The sequence below is a fragment of the Notolabrus celidotus genome, chromosome 13 (genome assembly GCF_009762535.1).
Source record: "Notolabrus celidotus isolate fNotCel1 chromosome 13, fNotCel1.pri, whole genome shotgun sequence".
Taxonomy (NCBI): domain Eukaryota; kingdom Metazoa; phylum Chordata; class Actinopteri; order Labriformes; family Labridae; genus Notolabrus; species Notolabrus celidotus.
This window is the reverse complement of record NC_048284.1, coordinates 33,467,883-33,493,225: the sequence shown is the minus strand read 5'-3', so window position 1 is coordinate 33,493,225 and position 25,343 is coordinate 33,467,883. Positions and strand designations below refer to the sequence as shown.

Sequence of the window (25,343 nt, the reverse complement as noted above, 5' to 3'; positions counted from 1 at the left end):
CCTTTAGTAGATCGGGCCCCATGTCGTTTGCAAATATCAGACAACCGGGCCTTTGCTGGCTTTGATCGTAAGGGGGAGATCGGGACAAAAATCAGCCTGATTATCCTGTAGTGTGTACCCGCCTTAAACTGTAAAGAGAATACACAATTTCTGTGCTTGTGTGTGTGTGTGTGTGTGTGTGTGTTTATCTTCAAAAACACCTTGATAAGACAAAGCAAGACTCATAACACACAAATAATGAGCCTGTGTTTTTTAATCAGCTGTCTGTCTTTTTCGACAAAAGTGAGGATGTTCAGAGTGCTTTATAAGTTATTTCTTCTCTTCTGGGGAAATTGTGTCAGCATATTAAAGTTCTCTTCACACTAAAAAATAATAAGTGCATGATTAAAAACATGACAGTGATCTTATATAACTAATAAAACATTCAGTATTCAGTGTGTCTACCTATTAAAGTGCATCAAGAGTTTAAAATTCACCTGAAAACAGTGTACATGCTCTCACCCCCCTCTACAGCCCAGGTTATCTGTGTGCCGCTGCCTCTAGTGGTCAGAAATGGAAATCACAACAAACTTTTCTTCAAAGCAATTAGGATCATATATAAATAGATAATATAAGTAATAACAATGTAATAATACTGTACATCCAACATACATCATGTAATACTGCTACGTATGACATAGTGTTGTTGTAAGCAGTGCTTCAGTGAATACAAAAATAAAACCCTTCTGTTACATTACATTTAAAAACAGAGCGCTCATACGTCTCTCTCCTGATCGCTCTAACAGAGGAGAACACGTGTTGAGCTTCAGCTGGAGCTCTCTGCACACGTCATCAGGAGTTGGCGAAGGAACTAGATACACCAGAGTTACCAGAGGACACTTGGTAACCATCTGAAAAAAAACAGCAACAAAAGAAAGTGTTCAGTCTGAGGCGACAGATGGCCATCGTTTCTCCTCTCCTCTCTCATCCTCCATTCTTTGACTCTCACCTCAGTTTTGAGAAACTATCCAATAATGCTTTTTTACAATAAAGAAAACTTTCACAAATTCAGCTTTTATCAATCAAAAACTTAGAAACAGTAACTCATGCTTAGATTTCTCCTGTGTCACACGAAACAACCTCAACAAACCTGATCCAGAACACAGCAGCCAGACTCATAATCAGGTCCAGCACGAGAGAACACATCCCATTTTAAAATCCCAGTTTATTTTAGAATTGATTTTAAAATGCTGGTGTTTTTAAGCTTTTAGAGAGTCAGCTCCAGACAACATTGCTGACCTCCTGACCCCCATATGAGTCTTCATGTAACATTCAATCCTCCGATAGGTCATTATTATGATAGAGCTGGCTCAGACTTGGACCAGCTCTTAGTTATGCTGCTATAGGCTTATGGCCAAATCCCACCAGATCCATATCCGGTCCGTCTCTGATCCGTCACAGCACCGGATCTGATAGGTTTCTATTCTAGTCAATGTGTTAACTTCCACTGGATCCGCTCCGTTGTGCTCCAGGCTGCGTCTCAGATCCAGCAAGTCGGAGCCCTCCGGATCAGATACACAAGACTTCTATTTTTGCCGGATGCCGGAGCACGACGCATCAATCTCAACAGAGCAGATGGAGCGGGACAGGAAGTCAGGTTTCACCAAAACAAAATGAAAACATCCGGTTAATTTTCAGAATAAAACACTCTGTGTTATCGTTGGATTCTTTTTAACTTAACTATGACAACAAAAGGTCATTCTCAGCGGAGGGCGGCTTGGAGTCAAAAGGCCAGAGGTTTTCAGAGGACCAGAAAGGCAACATGCACAAGGAGAGGAGGAGGAGAATCCTTGATTCAGTAAATACAGCGGGAAAACCTTGGTCACATGACTCCAGCTGTCCGGAGGTCCTGCTCTGTGCTGTGTTCTGAAAACATAACCGGTGGGTGTTGACGGACAAGAGAGCACGGAGCCGGATCGGAGACGGACCGGACAAGGATCTGGTGGAAGTCCCGTGTTGGACTGACACACTGGGATCCTGTCTTTCCCTCTCTCTCCTCTCTCTGCCTGTCTCTTACTTTAACTCTTCCTGTCCCATTAAAGTTACTAACCATAGACCTTTCTGGAGTCCCTGAGCTCCCTTGTCTCGTAGGTTCCTCTGGATCTCTGCTGCTGTGGACATGCCAGACTCCAGCTGCTACAACTACTACTATCCGTGTCACCACTATCATCTCTCCCTCTCTTCATCTCCCTCTATCCCTGTCTTCAACACTGTCTCAGCAGATGTGTGTCTAACATGAGTCTGGTCCTGCTGGAGGTCTCTGCCTGTGGGGAAGAAAACTACATTTTTATTGGCCATTACTGTGGATCATGCTTTACCTCTTCCTCTTCTCCAGTTCCTGAAAAAGCCAAATCCACCTGATGATGAGTTTCCAGCGCTGGTGCTCTGAAACAAAAAAAACAAACATGACATGTATCACCCCAATATTTAAATCTGCTTTTAAAAAGGTGAAATGACTGATAAAAGTTCTTACCCTTGTCCCACTTCCTGAAGTCTGTGACTTTATTGCTATTGCTGACCGCACCTGAAAAGTAGATTCACAGAAGTTAGCATGTCTCCAGTTAACAAACACGTTTTTAAAAGCCCCTGAGGTGTAACGAAGTTCAGTCCGCTGAATGTCTCCAGTTTGTTCTCGTGCAAACATTTAAACGCATGAACAAGGTTTTTCGAACTAGACTCTCCAAATCACATTCTGACTCTTGCAACAACTTATCCACATGCACAGCTTCAAACAACAAATCTTCCTGTATCGCAGTAACGCAGTAATATCTTTACATTTGGGCCATGAATAACTCTCTGGGGATTCAGTCAAAGGTTTGTCAGCAGCAAAGTTTTCCAAGGTAATTCATACGATATTGAAGAATTAGTTCCTGACTGTCTTACTGATTTTCCGGCTGTGTAAGATGTTTGATTCTGATTGGTCAAAACCCATTGACTAACATGATCAACACCAGAGACAAACTGATCACACGTCATGTCAAATCAATCCACAGAAAAGAGTTCAGACACATTTAGCTTCTGCTTGTTGACACCATAGACCGTAAGGTGAGGTAAAACAATCAGCTTCAGTTAGCATCTAAACAATGTGGCTAAACACTAGTTTTGGTTAGCATGCTAATACGGCAGGCTAAGGACATTTTCATCTTGGATCCTGTCCATCAATGTGATGAAGGAGTGGAGCAGGTGAGAGAAACTTTAGGTTAGTGATCTCTACAAAGAAAGTTAAACCATGAGCGGTGGTGATGATAGCAGCAGGGTTCAAAGTTGTGACATTAGTTTCTTTTTAAAGGTGTGTGAACCACAGAGCTCAGAGAAGAAGGAGAGCTGAATGAGGACAGTTTCATGTTCAATCCACCGCAACAGGCAGAGAAGAATCCATCACCATGGAACGATCACTGACGAGGAATCACTGGGAGTATTTTTAAAAACTGTAAACATGAATCATTTAAATCAATAAAATCATCTTAAATCAATGTTTTTAACAACGTGTTTGTATCTCAAGTTAGTAGCCGAGTAATAAGCGGGATAGTGTATGGTTAGCACGTCAGGGGGTGCATCTCAAAGCTCTAAACTGCATTCTCCTCGCTCCTCGGTCGAACCGGAAGTACTTACTGACGCGCCATTTTAACTTGCGTCCCAAAGCTCTAAACGCTGCTGGAGGAGAGAGGAGCGAGGAGCGAGGAGACTGATCTGAGGAGGGATAATCGAGGAAACACGAGAGCAGACTTTGCGGAAGTCTTTTCTCTGACAGACACGCCCCCTTATCGAATATCACTCACCGATTGGACGCTGCAGCGGCTCGGACTTAACCGAAACTTAACATCAGCTGAGTTTAATAACAGAGAAAAGATGGACCTTAAAACAGTCACTAAGGGTGCCCTGAAACAGATCATAAACATACGTCTGTTTCTAAACAGTCTGTATTTGATGAGCTGAGATTGAAAAGTGTTTGATGTGAATTTTAAAAACAAAATACTGATCGCAAAATCATAAATTCAATATAACAGAGGGTGGATTATGTTATATCTGATTGTTTTTGTCAGATTCACTGTCTAATGAAATAGAGTAATAGAGTCTAACATCATTGATAGAATATATATCAATGATCAGTTATTCCTCCTGTTAGTTTCCCCATTTCTTCTCGTTTTCTTCATGAAGGGAAGTCTGACAGTAAAGTTTGTCTGTTAGTAAAAACACTTGTTATATTTCCTGTCAGGTTAATAAAGTTTCATATGAGGCTGATCATTAATGAACACAGGGTTTGAAAAGAGTTGCATGGTTTCTATTTTCCCTCAAAGTAATAAATCATTTAATAATGAGGCATTTTACCGGTGAATCGATCCGTGATGCTTTAGGACAGAATAAACAGAGAGCAGATTGTCTTCATGTGCAGGTGTGTGTTAAACATGTAAACACAGAGACAGAGCTCTGTTACTGTTTATATTAATCAGAGTTATTACAGTGAACATGTGTGCAGACACAAACAGCTGTTAAAGCCGTCATCACAAACCGACGTCGCTTCACGTGACGCTCCGGAGGAGAGGACGTCTCATTTCTCTAAATACAGATCTCCTCTCTCCTCTCTCCTCTGGTTTCATTTCCTCACATCTCTGGTGGGCGGGACTAAGACGCAAGGGAGACGCGAGGATGGACGTTTAGAGCTTTGAGACGCACCCAGGGTCTTGTCTCACCCTGTAAGGATTATACTTTCCATAACAACTGCTAACCAAACATTATCCCTTACTTAGCAAACTTTCTACACAACTACGCAACTCTAATGTTGAATATTGAAGTGTAAATACCTTTCTGTCCAACAGCAACCCAAACACCAGTACGAAGAAACCCTTTGAGGAAAGAGGCACAAAGTAGCATCAGAAGGCTTAGTGGACAAAAGACAAATTCATTATCGAATATCCATTAAATAATTTCAGAAACGTGGTGTACAGTAATGAACAGAACATTGCTGTGAACTCTGTTGATTTACCTGCAGGGAATTGAAGAATGAAAAAGAAATATGGAGGCCTTTGTTTGTTGGCTCGACCATGGTTCCGATTCCCAGAAACCAAGTTAGTCCAAAAATTGGTGTGAGGACAGCCAGGCTCCTCACAATAACAAACAGGACATTCCTCTCAGCTGCTTGTGCAGCATCTCCCACCGCCCTCCTCCGCAGCATTTTGGTTATAACCACAACCAGGATTATGAAGTTAATCCCAACAATCATCAGGGCAGGGATTACAAAAGCCAGTAGAGCATAGGAGGGATCGGCATTAAGCCAGCAGACATCTTCTTGAAAGTACTGGTTTCTGGGTGCAGTTACAGCTATAGTTATGACTGAGATGATAATAGGTGCTCCGTATCCGAGAGAGAATCCAATAGCCAGCATGGCATGTTTGGACAATCCCCCATCGAAAACGCTGACTGTGCGGTACAGCAACAACAGAGCTGACGCTAACATCCAGAAGAACAGGTCTAGATAGAAAAAGTGGATAAAGAATGTCGCTGCAGAGCATGTGTTCTTATCTTTAGACGGATTCACAATGGACGCCCCTATAATAAACCAAATGTCTGCAATCAGGAGTGATGTGGCGATGTTAACGATGGAGACGTGGCGCAGGTAAGATGTGGTGTTATTTCGAATCTTTCTCCATATGACAGCTTCAATTATTAGGCATATGACCAAAGAAACAATGGATATGCCAACTCCAACGAATGTTATAATGCTACACTCTTCGCAGTCTACGAAGGGTGACATGAGGATGGAGAATGAGGTCAGGTGGTCGCAGGTGCAGGTGACGGTGTCATTCACATTTGGTTTTAACTCACAGCCCTCGCCGTCCCATCCCCCCAGACCGTCAAAGAGGGTGAAGTTCCAGAAAACACACTGTGGGTTCCCCAGTGTTTTATTTAGTTTATCAAATGTGAATGAAATATTATTGATGGCAGTACTTGCCCTGCTGGACTGAACAAGTACAACTCTCCCGTTGATGAAAAGGCCTGAGGACTTGAACTCGTCTCTTGGGGGTAGAACGATATTCATCGAAGCAAATGTCATCACAGTGATAGATTTCGCTCCATCAGACTCTGGTATAACTATCTCCACTGAAGAATTCAGAAAGTCAGCGTTGAAAGAGTCTGTGAATCTAGTTTTGTTCAAGAGAATAGAAGGTGTGTCAATGCTAAAAGACTCATTGACAAGGTTACTTGTAATTGTCTCAAGAGACTGCAGTAATATTGAGCTGATACGTTCAGTCTCAGTGCTGCTATTTCTGGTAACTGAGGTGTTTCCATTCAGAGTTATCCAGGACTCTCTTGCTCCAGCTGTAGTGAGCACACCTGCAGTTATAAGGATATCCTACAAGGACAAGAAAGAAGATATTAGATTGTGTTCCCATCAACACGTGGTCAGATTTATAAAAGTCAACAGTCCTGTTCACATACCTTCATTGAAGATTCAGTAATGGGAATAGTTGACGATGCATTGGCAACGTTTTTGAGTATGTCAATGATGGCCACGATGTTTGCTGTAGAATTAAGCACTCTGGCAGTGAAGTTGACAGTAACGTTGCTGAGTATCTCCAAAAATCCTGGAAGTGAATTGTTATTCAGGAACTGCAAAATTGAAAAGAAAATAGAATTAGCATGATAATTATCCCAGATCAAATCAAAGTAATGATGTCCTGCAAATAGACTGAATAGATAATGGACGTAGTATCTATGACGTCATCCATCTGTTTCTGAAGCTCTGTTTTGAAATCAATCGTCAATGGGTGCCATATTGGAAATGCTGAACTCATCCTGACTTCTGTCAAGCTAGTGTGAGGTAAAGAGGCGGGGCTTTAGCTTCCTCGCTAACATCTAGTGTTCCAACCTGTCAATCAAGTCAGCCGTGCCCTTAAATGGTCAAAACTCGTAATCTTAATATCTTCTGAATTGCTGCATTCTAAAATATTTCACCCCCGTACAGTTTGTGCTGAGAGAGAAAATTGTTATTCAGACTAAACTTATTTTTTGAACCAGGCTGTAAACATGTTTATTTCTGCTGTAAAGATCGTCTTCTTTGAATGGGTGTGTATGTGGTTTCTGCTGTTTCTGCAGCCAGCCTCAAGTGGATGCTTGATGAACTGCAGTTTTTAGCACTTCTGCATAGGCTTCATGTTTTAAGAACGGCGGTTGCCGCTTGGTCCAGAGTTTGGACTCCAGAAGGCTTGCACTGCAACTCTGACAGTTGCTGCGGTGCTGTCAGACAAATTTGGTTCCAGTTTGGACTATTTCCAGTCTTCAAGTCTTTTAAAACGACACTCAGGAATTTTGGTTTCATGAGCTCTCATTTGTAGAAAAGCTAAAAAAAACAACATCCAAATATGCTCTTTTAACTTTTCTGTGTTTTGTTTGGTCTTTTATCTCAACATAGTGCTGTGTTGAGAATGAAACAATGAATAATTAAATTCAATATTATTCAATTGACAAATATCGGTCAGGTTGAGATCATGGTAATGTTAAAGTATGCACTAATAAAGGTGACCTAGATTAACAAATTGTCATCAAACAAAAATTCAGGGCAGCCGCACCCAATACTGTGTCATGACAACAAACGAGTGTCTAACTATTCTGTCACATTGTTCATTGCAAGATGACACCATTCCTGTGTGCTGCAGTTTACTCCTCCCGGGCGTTAACTAATTGTCAGCTATACACCCAGTTAATTACTCCTTGGTGCTGGGAAGAGCACACCTTTTATTGTGGTCAGAGTAAAATTTTCCCCAATTTGTGCAATTACATAACTCCCTTTAACACCAACTAGAAGGAATGGAGTCCCTTCTGTTTAAATGAACCTTTTTATTACATTCCTTTGACAGCGTACTGGTGACTTCAGCTTTTACACAAAGCACCAAGTGATATTGTTGGGCTCAACAAAAGTCATGAGCCATTTTCTGGCTTTATACCGCCCCCGATACCTCAGCAGTAGCTTTACATGATTCACAGGTTAATACACTCTTTTTTTAAATCTCAGGCTTTATCATCATCCTCCCCACTATCTCCCAACTTGACAGCTCTCTGGTAGTCTTTTCTGCTGTTGCAATGCAACAACATTGTGTCAGGTTTTGGTCTGTTCAAAGTTTTCTTTAAGTAATTTTTGTTTTTTACTGTCCCTGTTCAGGTTTATTTAGTTTCTAGTGCCTTTTCTTTCATGTGTTGATTTTCCTGTGTGTTATATTGCAGTTATTTCCTGGGTGTGGTTTTAATTTTCTCCTTCCTTTTCGTATATGTTTAGTCTAGTGCTTCCTGTTTTATTTTGAAGAATAATCTCCCTGTGTTTTAAGTTTAGTTTTACTTCCTGTGTTTTTCCTCCTTTGTGATTGGCTGTTTCCGAAATCGCCTACTATACTAGCAGTACGTACTGATATGTCCAAAATTCAGTATGTAGTAAGTAGTATGTGAACAAGAGCAAAATCTGCAGTATGCCAAAACTCCCCGGATGTCTACTGATTTGGGAAAATATCTCAGTGTGCATCGGACCAGTCTTCCTCACGTACTGTTTCCCATAATGCACAGCGCTCGTTCTGCTTTTTCTTTTTCCTCATTTTTTGACGGGAGGAAATCCGTTTTTGGGTGCTGTGAAAGTTATCAAATTACTATTACATATTACATATAAACCACTTCCTAACTTTTTAAATCATAAATGGATGCTAAATAAGCATTTTATTTATCGGCTTCGCCGTTGTTTACTTCCGCTTTCCGAAACCGGAAATCCAGCGAAGTCTGGCTCAGCATGCTGCATGACAGATCGAACAGAACAGTCAAACTACAGACTAAATTCAAATGCAGTATGTAGTAGGCAATACCTACTGCCTACTACATTAATAAGTAGTATGTAGCAGGCCGTTTCGGAAACAGCCATTGTCTTCATCTGCGCCTTGTTGGTCTCACCTGTGTTTCATTACTCGTTAGTCACTGTGTGTGTATACTGTAGTCTGTGTTTCCTCCCTTCTGTGTCAGTTCATTGTTATGTTATGCCTTCGCTGAGCATTACCATGATTCCTGTGTTCCCTGTGTTCTTCTGTTCCCTGGATTTTGTTTGATTAAGTTTTGTTTTATCTCCTTTTGGTTTTCTGACATTGTGACAAAGAGTTGAATTAACTTGTGTTTCCCCATTTAAAAAAAACAAAATATGAAATATGGACATCTACTTGGGGAGGTGTTTTGGGCATGTCCGTGTGGGAGGAGGCCACGGGGAAGACCCAGGACACGCTGGAGAGATTATATCTCTCAGCTGACCTGGGAACGCCTCGGTATCCTCCCAGAAGAGCTGGTGGAAGTGGACAGGGAGAGGAGTGTCTCGGCTTCCCTGCTGGCCCAGCAACCCAGACCCGGATAAACGGAGGAAGATGGATGGATGAAATATGGACATTTGATTTGGACCTAACATTTGACCCTGGACCCCCAGCACAGAGGACAGTGCTGGATGTTTCTGTTGGCTAAGTTCAATGTTTATAAGCTCTTTTAAGGAGATTCAGTAATTCCTGTGTCCTGGATTTTGTTTAGCTCTTAGTGACTTTTTGAACAAGCCCTTCAGAGCAGCCTTCAGTCCCTTCCTGGCATAACTTTAACACACTTCAAAGCTTGATACAAAAAGGCAACTGGACTTGGTATAAATTCTTGAAGATGTTTCACCTCTCCTCCGAAAGGCTTCTTCAGTTCTGACCAGACTAGGGAAGAGCTAGAGTAAATAAGCCTCTTACAGTGGTGGGTGTGTCCAGGTACGGAACGACTACCAAGAGGTAGGCCATCGACCGCCAGAAACTCCTACTTAGGACCGATTGTGACCACCTGAACACACCCAGCACCCATCTGTTAGAGGTTTATATTCTCAAGCTCTTCCCCAGTCTGGTCAGAACTGAAGAACCCTACTGGAGGAGAGGTGAAATGTCTTCAAGAATTTATACCAAGTCCAGTTGCCTTTTTTGGATCAAGCTTTGAATTACCATGACCTGGTTGACTGAAAACCTTCACAGACAGCTTTAACACACGATTACCTCAATAACTTGAAATCTTTGTAAAATGTGAAAAAGCATAATAGCACTCACTTAAAGAAATATAGTGATTAATATTGTGACCTGAGTAGATTCATTTGTTTATCTTACTGTGTGAAAATACATTACCTGAGACTGCGAAAGTAGCTCCTGAACCGGTGTGATGACGCTGTTGCCTTGATCTGCAGATACCTGTAGCGAGGACAAAGCATGTGTGAGTTTCATAATACCAGAAAAGCCTTATCCCACAATGATGAAAAACTCTTCTCTTTGAGTGTTGACCAGGGACCAGGTCATCCCAAAAAGCAGCCCCTCTTGTGCAACATTCTGCCCCCGTTCTCTTTCAAGTTCTCCTAACATAAAAGTCGACGCAAGTTTGAGACAGACAGGCAGGCAGGCAGGCAGGCAGGCAGGCAGGCAGGCAGGCAGGCAGTCTGACAGGCAGGCAGGCAGGCAGGCAGGCAGGCAGGCAGACTGACAGACAGGCAGGCAGGCAGACTGACAGACAGACAGGCAGGCAGACTGACTGACAGACAGGCAGGCAGGCAGGCAGACTGACAGGCAGGCAGGCAGGCAGACTGACAGACAGACAGACAGGCAGGCAGGCAGGCAGGCAGACTGACTGACAGGCAGGCAGGCAGGCAGACTGACAGACAGACAGGCAGGCAGACTGACAGACAGACAGGCAGGCAGGTAGGCAGGCAGGCAGGCAGACTGACAGACAGACAGGCAGGTAGGCAGGCAGACAGACAGACAGACAGGCAGGCAGGCAGACAGGCAGGCAGGTAGGCAGGCAGACTGACAGACAGACAGGCAGACAGGCAGGCAGGTAGGCAGGCAGACAGACAGGCAGGCAGGCAGGCAGACTGACAGACAGACAGACAGACAGACAGGCAGGCAGACTGACAGACAGACAGGCAGGCAGGTAGGCAGGCAGACAGACAGACAGGCAGGCAGACAGACAGACAGGCAGGCAGACTGACAGACAGACAGACAGACAGGCAGGCAGGTAGGCAGGCAGACAGACAGGCAGGCAGGCAGGCAGGCAGGTAGACTGACAGACAGGCAGGCAGGCAGGCAGGCAGACTGACAGACAGGCAGGCAGGCAGGCAGGCAGGCAGGCAGACTGACAGACAGGCAGGCAGGCAGGCAGACAGGCAGGCAGGTAGGCAGGCAGACAGACAGGCAGACAGACAGACAGACAGACAGGCAGGTAGGCAGGCAGACTGACAGACAGACAGGCAGGCAGGCAGGCAGGCAGACTGACAGACAGACAGACAGACAGGCAGGCAGGCAGGCAGACTGACAGACAGACAGACAGACAGGCAGGCAGACTGACAGACAGACAGACAGACAGACACACACACACGGACCTCTTCTTATCTGTCTGCCAAAACAATCGTAAATTGTGCATTCCGTCTCCTTCTCTTCTCACATACTCTAAGGGACAAGATTCTAGACATTTTCCAAAATGTATGTGAACCTGTGAGTTTAGCATTCTGAAGCTAAGATGAAAGCTTTCATTTTGAGTCTTTGATAAGAATACTGTCTTGCGATATATATTATGAGAAGTTATAAAAACATGTTTTAAATGTGCTTTCTTCCATGTGCATTATGTGTTATATTGTGTTTAAACCCTGTGTTACAAGTTCTGCTAGAATTATTTTAACTTCTCACTGGTTAAGAAATCTGCATCCTAAAATAATGATAATCATCAATGAGAATTAATTTTGATGTTTAAGGGTACAATATATTTTCGTGTGTCATACATTACTTTGATTTGTTTGTCTATGATGGATTGTGTTTACTTTCACTTATATTTTAATCCATGAACCGCTTTAACTTGAAAAATATGCATTGGTGATAGCTGTGGTAAGATGTTCATATTGATGAGATATTTCAAGAGTGCTTAGAGTAGTAATTATAATAGAAATCCTTTATTAAGAGGCTGTGTTGAAGTTGGAGTCAAAGAGAGGAAACCCAGTGAAGCCTATAACAGTCCCTCCAGGATTTCGCGGGATTTCTTTGTGATTGTTGCGGCCCAAAAAGCCTGAAGTTGCGACAGCTTTTTGAAAAAATTGCGGTGAAAGTTGGGATTATTTTTTTTTGCTTTTTTCCCCCAATAACATCTCAGGGGCAAGTAAATATGCTAAATTACAGTTGTTTTTAGAAAGCATTCTTGATGTGGCCACTGACTGTATTTTGATTCTCTTGATTCACAGAAAAATGCCATGAAAGGACTGTATTGCACATTTACGACGGTCCCTGAATGCACCTCGCAGCGACTGATGCACAGTCAGTTCACGCACTCTGAAATTAATCTACATCTTTGATGACTAGGAGTTGATCAAAACTTACTGAATGTGTCTGATGTTTCACCAAACTGGATTAAATCAAGCTGTAGATGCCGAGCTTTCTACGGTAACCACGGCAACAACGTCAAACATCAAATAGTAAACAGACGTCCCCTGGTTGTGTCTTTGTCACTAACGCACACCGGGGGTAAAAATCATCAATGAAGATGAGACAGATGCATGTAGGTGAGGAGAGCTGGTTCATAAAGCACACCTGCTGCAGGTAGAGACCAAGCTAACACTGAGCCCCTCAATCTATAAATAATAACGTTGTCATGGTCACTTGTCCTGCCTGCTGTCCCCTCTTTTCACCCGTTCTCTGTGCGTGTTTTGTTGTTGAAAAGTGCCGATCAAGTGAGGACTTACGTTTATGTTCCAAGGAAGTCAAGTTGATGACAAAACCGATGACGTGCAGGGGCTGAGATTAAGGTAATTGGTCAAATTTGTGGGAAAGTTGCGGTGATTGTAAAAAATTGCAGGGCCGCGAAAAAATCGCGCTGATTGGTTGAATTTGCGTTGATAGTTGCGATCGCGAAATCGCAACTTCCTGGAGGGACTGCTATAAAAACTCCAAGACAGAAGGCACTCCCTCTCTTACTCTTGGTCTTACGCTTACTCTTCTTTTACGCTCTTAGGACGTCTCTGTCTTCTTACTCTTCTTGTACCTTGTGGCAACTTTTTCTTGAAGTTTTTCTCGCTGTGTTACCGAGCTAAGCATTGATCATTTTTGCTGCAGTCACAAAGTTAGTTTTCTCAGTTTATCTTTTATTTGACCAAAGTTCTGTTTTTCATTCTTAGAAACGTTTTCCTACTTTTAGTCCTCTAGGCTAAAGTAATGCGCAGTAAAGCAAAGCTCGCCTTTTTGTTAAAGATATTATCTTCTAGTCTACGAGACTTCTTTTTATATTTTTGATCCACAAGTCTTTAAGAAGCTCCCTAATCTTCGGATCAGCAGTCAGTGGACAAAAGACCCCGTAACCATGCAACAGGACGAATACGTCTACTCCCGGGCCAGCTGACTCGAATCTCCCCTCAACGGCATCATCTCTCAGTTCTTTGGGTGAAAATCCAGCGAGTCGAGACAACACCCTGAAAAATGGAGTGAACTCCTCTGGACCTAACTTACCCCGTTTTGACCGAGGCAGTTTCAGGGCCGGTTAGGAGCCGGTGCTCAATTGAGAACAGTTTTTTTGTGTTTCGACTGTGAGTGAACCGGCTGCCGGTCGGGAAAACCGGTTCGAGGGCGGCTCCAACTCTTTGCTGGTTTAGAACCACGAACCGCTTACGTCAGGGGTGAGGGGCGGGGTTGCTGTGATCAAAAACACAAACACAAATGTGTTTCCTCCATTGTCCTGCAGTGGAGAAATCAAAGAGACTAATGGATTCCAAGGCAAAGCAGTGGTCGGCCGAGGAGACAAGCTGCTGTTGTCCGCCATCGTTGTTGTTGTGAGGGAAAGTTGGTGCTAGTGCTGCTGGGAAAAGCGGTCACGTAAATCTGACGTCATGACGTGCCTCTTCCACCGGCTCAAGAGGGCGGAAAAACAAACTGGTGCCGCGTTGGTTCGCGAGTTCAACCAGCTCCAAACCAGTGTGAGCACCAGCCCGGAAATACAACCCGGTTCATGTTGGTTGAATAGAGGTATCTCAGACTCGCTGACAGGTCTGAAAGACAGTACGGCTGGATCCTGAAGTTTCTGTGGTCAAATGTTGATGTAGGTCTCGTGCTTACAGTCCAATAGTTTTACTGTATTTCCAAATCAGAGATTCAAATTAGTGTCTAAAAGTTCCGTTTTAAATAACTAAACTGAATCAAAATGAACTCCCGCTATCACCAAGCTACTATCTAAATTGATAGTAGATCTTGTCACCCACTACAATAAAGGTCTCACCAGCATTCTGAACTCACTCGCCCCTGTCAAATCTCGTTCTGTTTTCTTCACCCGTTCTGCCCCCTGGTTCACTCCTGATCTCCGTTCCATGAAATCTAAAAACCGTCAGCTCGAAAGACTCTACAAAAAATCCGGCCTCACCATCCACAAAGACATCTTCACAGCCCAGCTTTCTCTCTATAAGGACTCCATCTCACACGCCAAATCTCAATACCACTCCGGACTCATCTGCTCCAATGCAGGCAACACCAAGACTCTCTTCTCCGTTCTGAACAGCATAACCTCCTGACTCCCTGCCCCCCCACCTATATTCCTCAGACACATGCAATTCTCTCCTTCTGTTTTTTAACGAAAAGGTTAACAAAATCCATCAGCACCTGGCTTCCTGCCCCCCCCCCCCCCCCCCCCCCCTTTCGAGCTTCCTCATCCCTCAGTTATCTCTGACCTCATCAACAAATCCAAGCCCTCCTCATGTCAGCTCGACCCCCTTCCTACAGTCCTGGTCAAATCCTGCCTCCCCTCTCTGCTCCCCCTCATATCATCCATCATCCACTCCTCACTGTCCTCTGGAATTGTTCCTGCTCCCTTCAAATCTCTCAAAACTCTGAGATCAAATCCTGGTTCACCTCCAACTTCCTTCAACTCAACAGCAATAAAACAGAACTCCTCCTCATAGGTACTAAATCCACCTTATCCAAAGCCGACAGTTTCTCCCTCACCATAGACAGTTCAACAGATTCCCCCTCCCCTCAGGTAAAGAGTCTGGGTGTCATCCTCGACAGCTCACTTTCTTTCAACTCTCACATCAATTACATAACCCGGTCTGCATATTTCCACCTCCGCAACATCAACCGTCTCCGCCCCTCTCTCACCCCTCACACCACTGCTATCCTGGTCCACAGTCTCGTCACCTCCCGAATCGATTATTGTAATTCACTCCTCTTCAGTGTCCCTCACAAATCTCTCCATAAACTTCAACTGGTCCAAAACTCTGCAGCCCGCATCATCACCAGAACCCCCTCCTTCCACCACATCACCCCCGTCCTCCAGCAGCTCCACTGGCTCCCGGTCATCTTCAGAATCAACTTCAAAATCCTCCTGTATACTTTTAAGGCCATCCACAACCTCTCCCCCCCCGTATCTGTCTGATCTACCCCACATTGTCACCCCCTCTTGATCCCTCAGGTCTTCCTCTTCCCTCCACCTCTCTGTGCCCCCCTGCCCGTCCCAGCACCATGGGGAGCAGAGCTTTCAGTCGCTCTGCTCCCCAACCCTGGAGCTCACTCCCACCAGACATTCGTAACACTGATTCACTTCCCGTATTCAAATCAAAACTCAAAACCCATCTGTTCAAATCTGCATTCTCTGTTTAACCTCACTGCCTCTTTTTAACTTGGTGTTACTTTGCGTTTTGTTTTTATTTATTTTATCATGTTGTTTTTATTGTGTTTTATCCTCACTGTAAAGTGTCCTTGAGCGTTCGGAAAGGCACTTTAAATAAAATGTATTATTATTATTATTATTATTATTATAATTAAATTAAACTTCATATATCTTAAAGGTGACATATCATGCAAAATTGACTTTTTAATGGTTCTCTACCTGAAATATGTTTCCCTGGCATGTCTACAAACCCCCAGAGAATGAAAAAAATCCATTCTGCCCCTGTTCTGATTTCTCCACCTTTCTGTAAATGTGTGTGAAACCAGCCGTTTCAGACTTCCGTGTTTTTGTTATGTCACAACAATATCCGGTCTGTCACGGAGTCAGAGCTCGGAGCTTGTTCAGCCCATAGACTGTATAAAATAATACTGAATCCCTCCTCTGTTTTTCATTACCTGCACAAATGTGTGCTAACAAGGAGCTTAGGAGGGAGGCATGCTAGTTGTAGGCTGTCTTAATAAACACAAAGGTCCGTTTTACTCCCCACGTCTGCAGATTTGAAGATCTAGTGGATGCTTTTTATTTGTCATGGATAAGTGCTAGCGCTCATTAGCATAGCCACATAGCTACATGTTCATAGCTGTAGCTGTAGCTGTAGCTGTGTACCAAGACACACGTCGACATACTGACAAATAAAACAAAAGGAAACACAAAATCTGTGACCAATCCTTCATAAAAGGTCCCGCTGCCTTTCTGGCAGAGGTCGGTTTTACTCCCCACGTCTGCAGATTTGAAGATCTAGTGGATGATTTTTATTTATCATGGATAAGTGCTAGCGCTAGTTAGCATAGCCACATAGCTACATGTTTGTAGCTGTGTACCAAGACACACGTCTACATACTGATCAATAAAACAACAAGAAACACTAAATCTGTGACCAATCCTTCAGAAAGGTCCTGCTACAGGCGCCTCTCCATCAGGATCAGATTCTGGATCAGATTCAGAGGGTTGAAGTAACGTGATCTCTGAGCAGCCGTGTATATTCAGCCAACATGTAAACATTAGATCAACGTGCTGGAGAGCTGAGGCCACATCCACTTCCTGAGGGGGCGTGGTCAGAGAGAAAACAGAGTGTTCTGAGGAGGACTGAAGAAGAGGGCTTTTCAGGCAGACCAAAATCTGATTTCAAAGTGTTTTTTTGAGCATAAACTTTAAAGACATGTTTTGGGGACCTCTTAGACCAATATATATTGATGAAAAAAGCGTGATATGTCACCATTAAAGGATTTTGTCTGTATATTAACTTCAAAGCAGATTGGGCCTATGTTTTTGTCAAGGACTTGTTTACATGGAGACTTATCTAAATTATTAAACTTAATCCATTTAATTCTAAAGATAATTAAGCGCGAATAAGTCCTCTGATGGAGGTGGTGCCCCAAATAATTTATATGAAATATTAATTTCGTATTTTAATAACTGACATTACACAAGCTAACCATTTACTATTTTACTGACAAACTGCTGACTTGTCTCCCACCTCATCTTTACCTCCAATGTCATTATTTTCGATACTGTGAAGTGTGTCAACGTTGTTTTCACAGTTTGTAATTTCATGCAAAAGGTTGATAGCATTACCTCTGGCTACACATAACAAAAACATATTAATCAGTTATATATTTTTAAAGAGCTGATTTGCATTTTGGAGTTAGTTTCATCCAGACTTACCTGATGACATGCCTATGAACTCAGCCGTGTAAGGGCTGTTGACAGAGCACTGCAGAAGGACTTCTTAATTAAAATCACAATGGACTTTCCTGTTTACTGGACTCACTTGTGCCACGGTTGTCCTTCGGATGGTTTTTCTCTGTCTGAAAACCTTTCCTCCATCGATCAACCTACATTCATATTGTCCTAAAATCAAAGAGGATTAAAGATCAAATCAACAAAGTTTACATTTACTGAACACTGTGGGGTCATTAGGCTAAAAGGTGACAACAACGTAGATTAGTATTCATGTTGGGATATAAAGTAAAAAATGTTGTTCAACTGTTTGTTTAGGTCTCCTACATGTTTCTACATGGTGCCGAAATTTTTCATATATGATGGACCAATGGTGTACTCAAGGGAGGCAATCATGCCCTCATGTCCGAAAGAAACCGTGCTAGAGTGCCCTCTTGGATTAGATAAAACATTACAAATGTTCTTCTCTGGTGCCCTTTCATTGGAAAACAAATGGAAAAGTGCCCTCTGGATGCCCCTCAAATGTATAAGATGTAAAACCTGATGTGGAGAAGCACTCCTGGATGCCCTTACAGTCATAAATTGTTAAAAAGGTGCCCTCTGGGTTCATCTTCGTTGGATTGAATGCACAAAAGTGCACTCTGGTTTCCACTCTAGTGAATTCAATGTAAAAAAAAAAAAAAAGCCCTTTGGATGCCCTTGTAGTTTATGTTATGTTATGGTCACAAAAATATTCACCTAGATGTACAGAATGAACTGTTGTACAGTGTTGTACTCCGACTGTATGAGGGGCAGGGGAAAAACCACAAAAAGGTAACCTCCTTTCAAACCCCTGGTACCCACAGTTTAGGCTTTCTTTAAATGTTCTGAGGCAGAGGTAACATGAGGGGTCCTCCCTCAGGACATTTTGAACATCTAACTATTACTTTCCTGCATCAAGGTGAATATTTTTGTTACCAATTGTGGTGAAAAGTGAATAATGAAAAATTAAAACAAAACTAGTTCTATATTTCTATATTATTGATTATGTTACATAATGATCATAACTAGGGCTGTCAATCGATTAAAATATTTAATTGCAATTAAGCGTATGATTGTCCATATTTAACTGGTAGTTAATCTCAAATTGATCGCACTTTTTTTTAATCTGTTCTAAATGTACCTTAAAGGGATCATTTTCAAGTTTTTAATACTCTTATCAACATGGGAGTGGACAAATATGCTTGCTTTATGCAAATGCATGTTTATTATTATTGCAGCAATCCAAAACAATGATAAATACTGGCCAGAACAATCGCCAAACAACATCAAAGGTACTGCATGCTCAAAAAATATGCTGAAAGGGCATTTTGACCTGAATGTAACATTACTTAGTAATACTACTGTAAGATGAGATTTACTTTGGTCTAAGTATTTGTATCATTGAGTTCTTTAATGAAGTTTGAAATACTTCTATTTCATACATTGCACCGCCTCTTTAAGGTTACTCAGGGTGATATGGTTTTGAGTTGAAGTGAAGGTGTCACATGTGTTCGATGTGCTGTTGCCCTATGTTGAGGAAGAGTCATTAAAGGCATCACCACGCACAGCAGAAGTGGTCCTGTGCTCTTTCTTCCTCACAGCCCTGAAGTATAATTAATGAAGTTTCTAGTTAACGCTGTTGAAGATTAACAGTTCCAAGAGATTAAAGAAGTTACGGCGTTACACTACCACCATGTAATATCCAACTAACTCAACATCCTGTTTGTTTAAGCAGCTCAACACAAAGTGATTGAGCTCGTACATCACAACAACAGACGCATTGTCCATGTGTCTCCGTCACATCGACAGTAAATGCAGATATCTTTGGTCTTGTCCAGAGAACCATCTGGCAGTGCTTTAAAGCTGAACTTGCCTTTCAAAACACCCTCTTTATTCAATTCTTCTTGTCATCCACAATTTTATGTTACTGCTGTATCGATTCCTGATTTCCCAAACTACGGGCGGACCAAGGGTCATACACAGAACGTGCGCACATTAATCGCACGTCAAATAAATTAGTGGCGTTCAGGAGAATTTAAATTAACTTGTTATTATTGCGACATAAAATAATAAACTACATGGGCATCCAAAGGGTGCTTTTTTGGTGAGGGTTAATAAAGGTCTTGTTTTTTGTGAAGCACTTTGTAACTTTGTTTAGAAAAGTGCTATACAAATAAAAATAAGTAAAGATAAGTATGCTCTTTGTTATTTCATATACAGACTATACATTACCCCAACTTGACAGCAGTGGCGAGGAGACTTTGCCTTTAACAGTCAAAGTGGACTCATTGTTGAACACCAAACAAGTTACTTCCCTTTAGCAGTTGGAAATAAACTATGTCCTCATATTTGGTCCCATTACTTTAACACAAACAATCTTCTTGGTGTTGGTTGGTTTCTCATACAAGAAAAATGATTGTGCAGGTCATGTCACAAGGAGAACAGTCGCAGCTTATTGTGAATGTGTGTGATTGAAAATGTCACAAAGATTATTCATGAAGTGCACATTACAAGGGCAAATTTCTCACCGTTGTCTGTGACAAAGAATTGTTTAATATTTAATGTTGCTGTTCCATCCTCCTTATCCAAAATAGATTCATGTAGACTGTCGTCAAGAACCATCTTTTTGTTAAGCCACCATTGTGCCACAAAGTTGGTGCTAAAGTTAAGATCCTTTGGAGGAGGACCACAGATTATTGAAGCTTTTTTCTGAGTCATTCCTGTAGGATTCTGTAATTCCTTTTTACCTTTGGAAAAAAGTCAAAAGGACATATAATGAATGTGCTATCAAAACATATAAAAGTATTATATATCCTTAACCCAACAATGCATACAGTTGGTACAGAAAGTACCCCTTCACTTGTTCTACATTTTGTTATGTTACAGCCTTATTCCAAAATGCATTATATTTTTTTTCCCTCAACATTCTCCACACAATACTCCATAATGACAAAGTGAAAATGTTTTGTAGAAATTTCTGCAAATGAATTAAAAATAAAACTCAAATATGGCATGTCTATAAATATTCAGACCCTTTACTCAATATTCTGTTGAAGCACCTTTGGCAGTGATTACAGCCTCCTGTCTTCTCAGGTATGATGCTACAAGCTTAGCACACCTGGATCTGAGGAGTTTCTCCCATTCTTCTTTGCACATCCTCTCAAGCTTGATGAGGTTGGATGGAGAGCGACAGTGCACAGCTATTTTCTGGTCTTTCCAGAGATGTTCAATCAGGTTCAGGTCCAGGCTCTGGCAGGGTCACTCATGGACATTCAGAGACTTGTCCTGAAGCCACTCCTTTGTTATCTTGGCTGAGTGCTGAGGATCGTTGTCCTGTTGGAAGGTGAACCTTCGCTGCAGTCTGAGGTCCAGAGTGCTCTGGATCAGATTTTCATCAAGAATCTCTCTGTACTTTGCTGCGTTCATCTTTCCCTTGATCCTGACTCGTCTCCCAGTTCCTGCCGCTGAAAAACATCCCACAGCATGATGCTGCCACCACCATGCTTCACTGTAAGGACAGTATTGTCCAGATGATGAGTGGTGCCTGGTTTCCTCCAGACATTCAGGCCAAAGAGTTCAATCTTGGTTTCATCAGACCAGAGAATGTGGTTTCTCATGGTCTGGGAGTCCTTTAGGTCCCTGTTGGCAAACTTTCATGTGCTTTGTACTGAGGAGTGGCTTCTGTCTGGCCACTCTATCATAAAGACCTGATCTGTGGAGTGCTGCAGAGATGGTTGTCCTTCTGGAAGGTTCTCCCATCTCCACAGAGGAACGCTGGAGCTCTGTCAGAGTGACCGTTGCGTTCTTGGTCACCTCCCTGAACAAGGCCCTTCTCCCCCCGATCGCTCATTTTGGCCAGGCGGCCAGCTCTAGGGTCCTGATGATTTCAACTTCTTCATTTATGTATGATGGACACCACTGTGCTTTTTGGGACCTTCAATGCAGCAGACATGTTTCTGTACCCTTCCCCAGATCTGTGTCTCCATACAATCCTGTCTTTGAGGTCTACAGATAATTTCTTTGACTTCATGTCTTGGTTTGTGCTCTGACATGCACTGTCAACTGTAGGATCTTATATAGACAGGTGTGTGTCTTTACAAATCATGTCAAATCAATTGAATTTACCACAGGTGGACTCCAATCAAGTTGTAGAAACATTTCAAGGATGGTCAGAGGAAACAGGATGCACCAGGAAGTAAAAGTAAAGGGTCTGAATACTTATGCACATGCGATGTTTGAGTGTTTTATTTTTAATTAATTTGGAAAAGTTTCTACAAAACATTTTTCACTTTTTCATTATAGAGTATTGTGTGGAGAATGTTGAGGGAAAAAAATAATTTAATCCATTTGGAATAAGGCTGTAACATAACACAATGTAGAAAAAGTGAAGGGGTATGAATACTTTCTGTACCCACTGTATGTGGTACAAGAAATTTTAAAAATGTTAATTTAAAATGTTCAGAAAAATGTTTAGAGGCAGACTTACTGTCAAATATTGCTGTGTATATTTCTGAAATGTCACGAAATACCCCAGACCTTACTGCTTGAATTTCCATATCGCTAAACGAAGTGGCTACTACAGTATACTCGACAACAGTGCTCCCACTCCTGCAATATACAGTTAAATGCCAATGAAAGTCAAGTCATGAGCAGGTTTAATGTCATCATTCCTGTTATATCTGACACCCATCTGCCGTTCAAAATTGAAGGATTTTCTTTTAACAAACTTGGTTTTAATCAAATCTTTTAATTAATTATACTGTCTTTCTTTCTTGATCTCATATTTTAAAATGCTTTATGTTTCAATGCTTATGTTACTTAATTGTCATATTTTTTACAATGAAGTGTCATTTTTTAAATAAGATATTTTACTATTTAATGTCACATTTTAAAGTAAATTCTATATTTTACAATTTAATGTCATATTGTAAATTGGATTATTAATAAAAATTAATGTTATATTTTAAATTGAATATTTTACAATTGAATGTTATATTTTAAATTCTATATTTTACAATTAAATGTCATTTTTTAAAATTGGATAATTTATTATTCAATAATATATGTTTAAAATTGAATATTTTACAATTTAATGTCATATTGTAAATTGAATTATTCATAATTTAATGTTATATTTCAAATTGAATATTTTACAATTGAATGTTAGATTTTAAATTCTATATTTACAATTAAATGTCATTTTTTAAATAAGATATTTTACTATTTAATGTCACATTTTAAAGTAAATTCTATATTTTACAATTTAATGTCATATTGTAAATTGGATTATTTATAAAATTAATGTTATATTTTAAATTGAATATTTTACAATTGAATGTTATATTTTAAATTCTATATTTTACAATTAAATGTCATTTTTTTAAATTGGATAATTTATTATTCAATAATATATGTTTAAAATTGAATATTTTACAATTTAATGTCATATTGTAAATTGAATTATTCATAATTTAATGTTATATTTCAAATTGAATATTTTACAATTGAATGTTAGATTTTCAATTCTATATTTACAATTAAATGTCATTTCTTAAATAAGATATTTTACTATTTAATGTCACATTTTAAATTGGATAATTTATTATTGAATATCATACTTTAAATTCTATATTTTATAATTTAATGACATATTTTAAAATGGATGTTGTTGGGCTGTCGGCACCCTGCGGGGGTGTCAAGAGGTTGACATTACAATACTTTTCAAAATCATGAGAAAGAGTAAGAAAGACAATAACCAACATTATAAGGATTCATTCTCTGGAGAACCCTGAATGTCTCTTCAACATTTCCACATAAATGCTGATGTATTTCAGACTTGTTCATGGTGGTGGGCTGACTTACTTACTCCCCAATATTGGCTTTCATAGAGAATACTGTCATTACCAAGGGCACTGTATAATGTGGTAAACGGTGGACCCTGATATCAGCTTAGAACACATCAGGAGAAATCCAGATTTAAAAAAAGGACTCACCTGACATTGGTTATTTTTGCTGATATGAAGTTGGAGATGTGCGTCTTACTCTGATTCTGAATCTGTTAAAGAGGTTAAATAAAGACCTGTGTGTCATTGGTTTCACTACTACATCAGGTTAAAATATCACTTTCATTCATTGAATCAGCATTTTGAGAAAACAAATGACACAGAAAGACAACATGCTTTGACTTACTATGTTGTAGGAGTCGATGAAAACCTCATTGTTGGAGTTATTGAATGAAGGCTTGAAGTCAATGTCTAAGGTCATGGTAAGCATCCTCTCTACAACAGACAGAGCAGTTAATACAAAGCGGTAACTTTATGGGGAACATACTGCGTGTCCTTGCATTCATCTTCAGTATGAACGGATATCTGGAGGAGGTATTTTAGGTGTTGAAAGCATAGAGTTGTACTGATTTATCACATTTTAACAACGACCAGATTGGTTTAAATGCAATCCTGGAACTCATCAGCTGTCATCCAATTACCCCCCAGCATTTGACCCATCTCTACAACAACAAATCTGCATGAAGACATTGATCATTATCGGGTTGAGAAATTATCTCTCCAGTCCAGCTCTATTCAGTTATGTCACAGTCAAACTGTAATCATTGATCAGCAGACTGTAAAAACATCTTCGCCAAGTTGAACGTTTACTGCCCAGATTAGTATCGGCTGTGTCACTCGGAGACTCAAATGTTGTCAGTGTACAGCCAAAGGGCTCTCTGATGAGCCATCCAAACAACCTCACACTTTGGCACTGTCTACTTCCTCAGGTCTTCTTCAAGACCTTGACAGTGCCCTTGCAGCAAATGATTCTCATGTCCATCTATATGCTGATGACACCATTATTTACACATCTAGTTCCTCCCTGACTACAGCACTGTCCTCATTGCTGGCCAGTTTCTATAGTGTCCAACACACTTTCATGAGGCTCCATTAAGTTTTAAACTCTAATAAAACTGAATGTATGGTTTTTAACAGAAACCTACCATTGGTCAACATTCCCCTCAAAGTCTCCTCCCTGGATGGTTCAGAGATGGAGTATGTTGGCAGCTACAAATATCTAGGAATCTGGCTTGACAGCAAACTTTCTTTTGATACACACATAAACACACTGCTCACTAAGGTCAAATCCAGTATTGGTTTTCTCTATCGTAACAAATCCTCCTTCACACACTCTGCTAAACAGCTTCTGGTTCAGATGACAGTTCTCCCAAGTCTCGACTACGGTGACATAGCCTACAGGTCTGCCTCTAATGTTGTGTTCACACCAAACGCAAATAAAATCATTTGTGCGAATGAATTACATGTAAAGTCAATGTGGAGACGCGAATCGACGCGAGTAGTGGTCTTGCGCCTCAAATTGGGCGACGCGAATGGAACGTTTTTCGTGAATGGCACAAATTCAAGTACCGCGCTCAAGAAACTGGACACTCTTTATCACTCAGCTATCCGCTTTGTCACTAATGCACCCTTCCACACTCAGCACTGCAATCTCTATAAACTGGTGAGATGGCCAAGTCAATCCTGGGCAAGACACCTCCCTACCTGTCCTCTCTTCTTCACGTCAGCCTCATATCGCACTAGGTCCAGTGAATACATCAAGTTCATCATCCCCGGTACTTCTACTGTTTTTGGCCGTAATTCCTTTCCTTTTGCAGCAGCTAACGACTGAAATATCTTACAAAACACCCTCAAACTCTCAACTTTGACTCCACTCACAACCTTCAAGCGAAAACAGATTTTAGTTGACTGTTGCTCCTGCTGACCACTTCGGACTTTACTTACATGCATACTTATATATACACACATACTTTTTTTTACACCTAGCACACATTGCTTGTTACTTGTTCACTTTTGTCCTATTTTATGTTTATATGTCTATGT

At 41.2% G+C, this 25,343-nt stretch overlaps 1 protein-coding gene across 1 annotated transcript; it reads right to left on the bottom strand.

Moving 5' to 3' along the window:
• Positions 1-235: 235 nt before the first annotated feature.
• On the bottom strand, positions 236-24,501 carry LOC117824301 (adhesion G-protein coupled receptor F1-like). Its single transcript, XM_034699758.1, has 13 exons — positions 24,446-24,501; positions 23,647-23,735; positions 23,451-23,512; positions 21,944-22,065; positions 19,986-20,204; positions 17,528-17,607; positions 10,200-10,262; positions 6,478-6,648; positions 5,024-6,391; positions 4,842-4,883; positions 2,513-2,563; positions 2,358-2,424; positions 236-890 (listed from the first exon to the last, which is right to left on the bottom strand). Exons 1-13 carry the CDS (start codon positions 24,456-24,458, stop codon positions 832-834), a joined length of 2,406 nt encoding a protein of 801 aa, XP_034555649.1. The 5' UTR covers positions 24,459-24,501; the 3' UTR covers positions 236-831.
• Between the last annotated feature and the right edge of the window lie 842 nt (positions 24,502-25,343).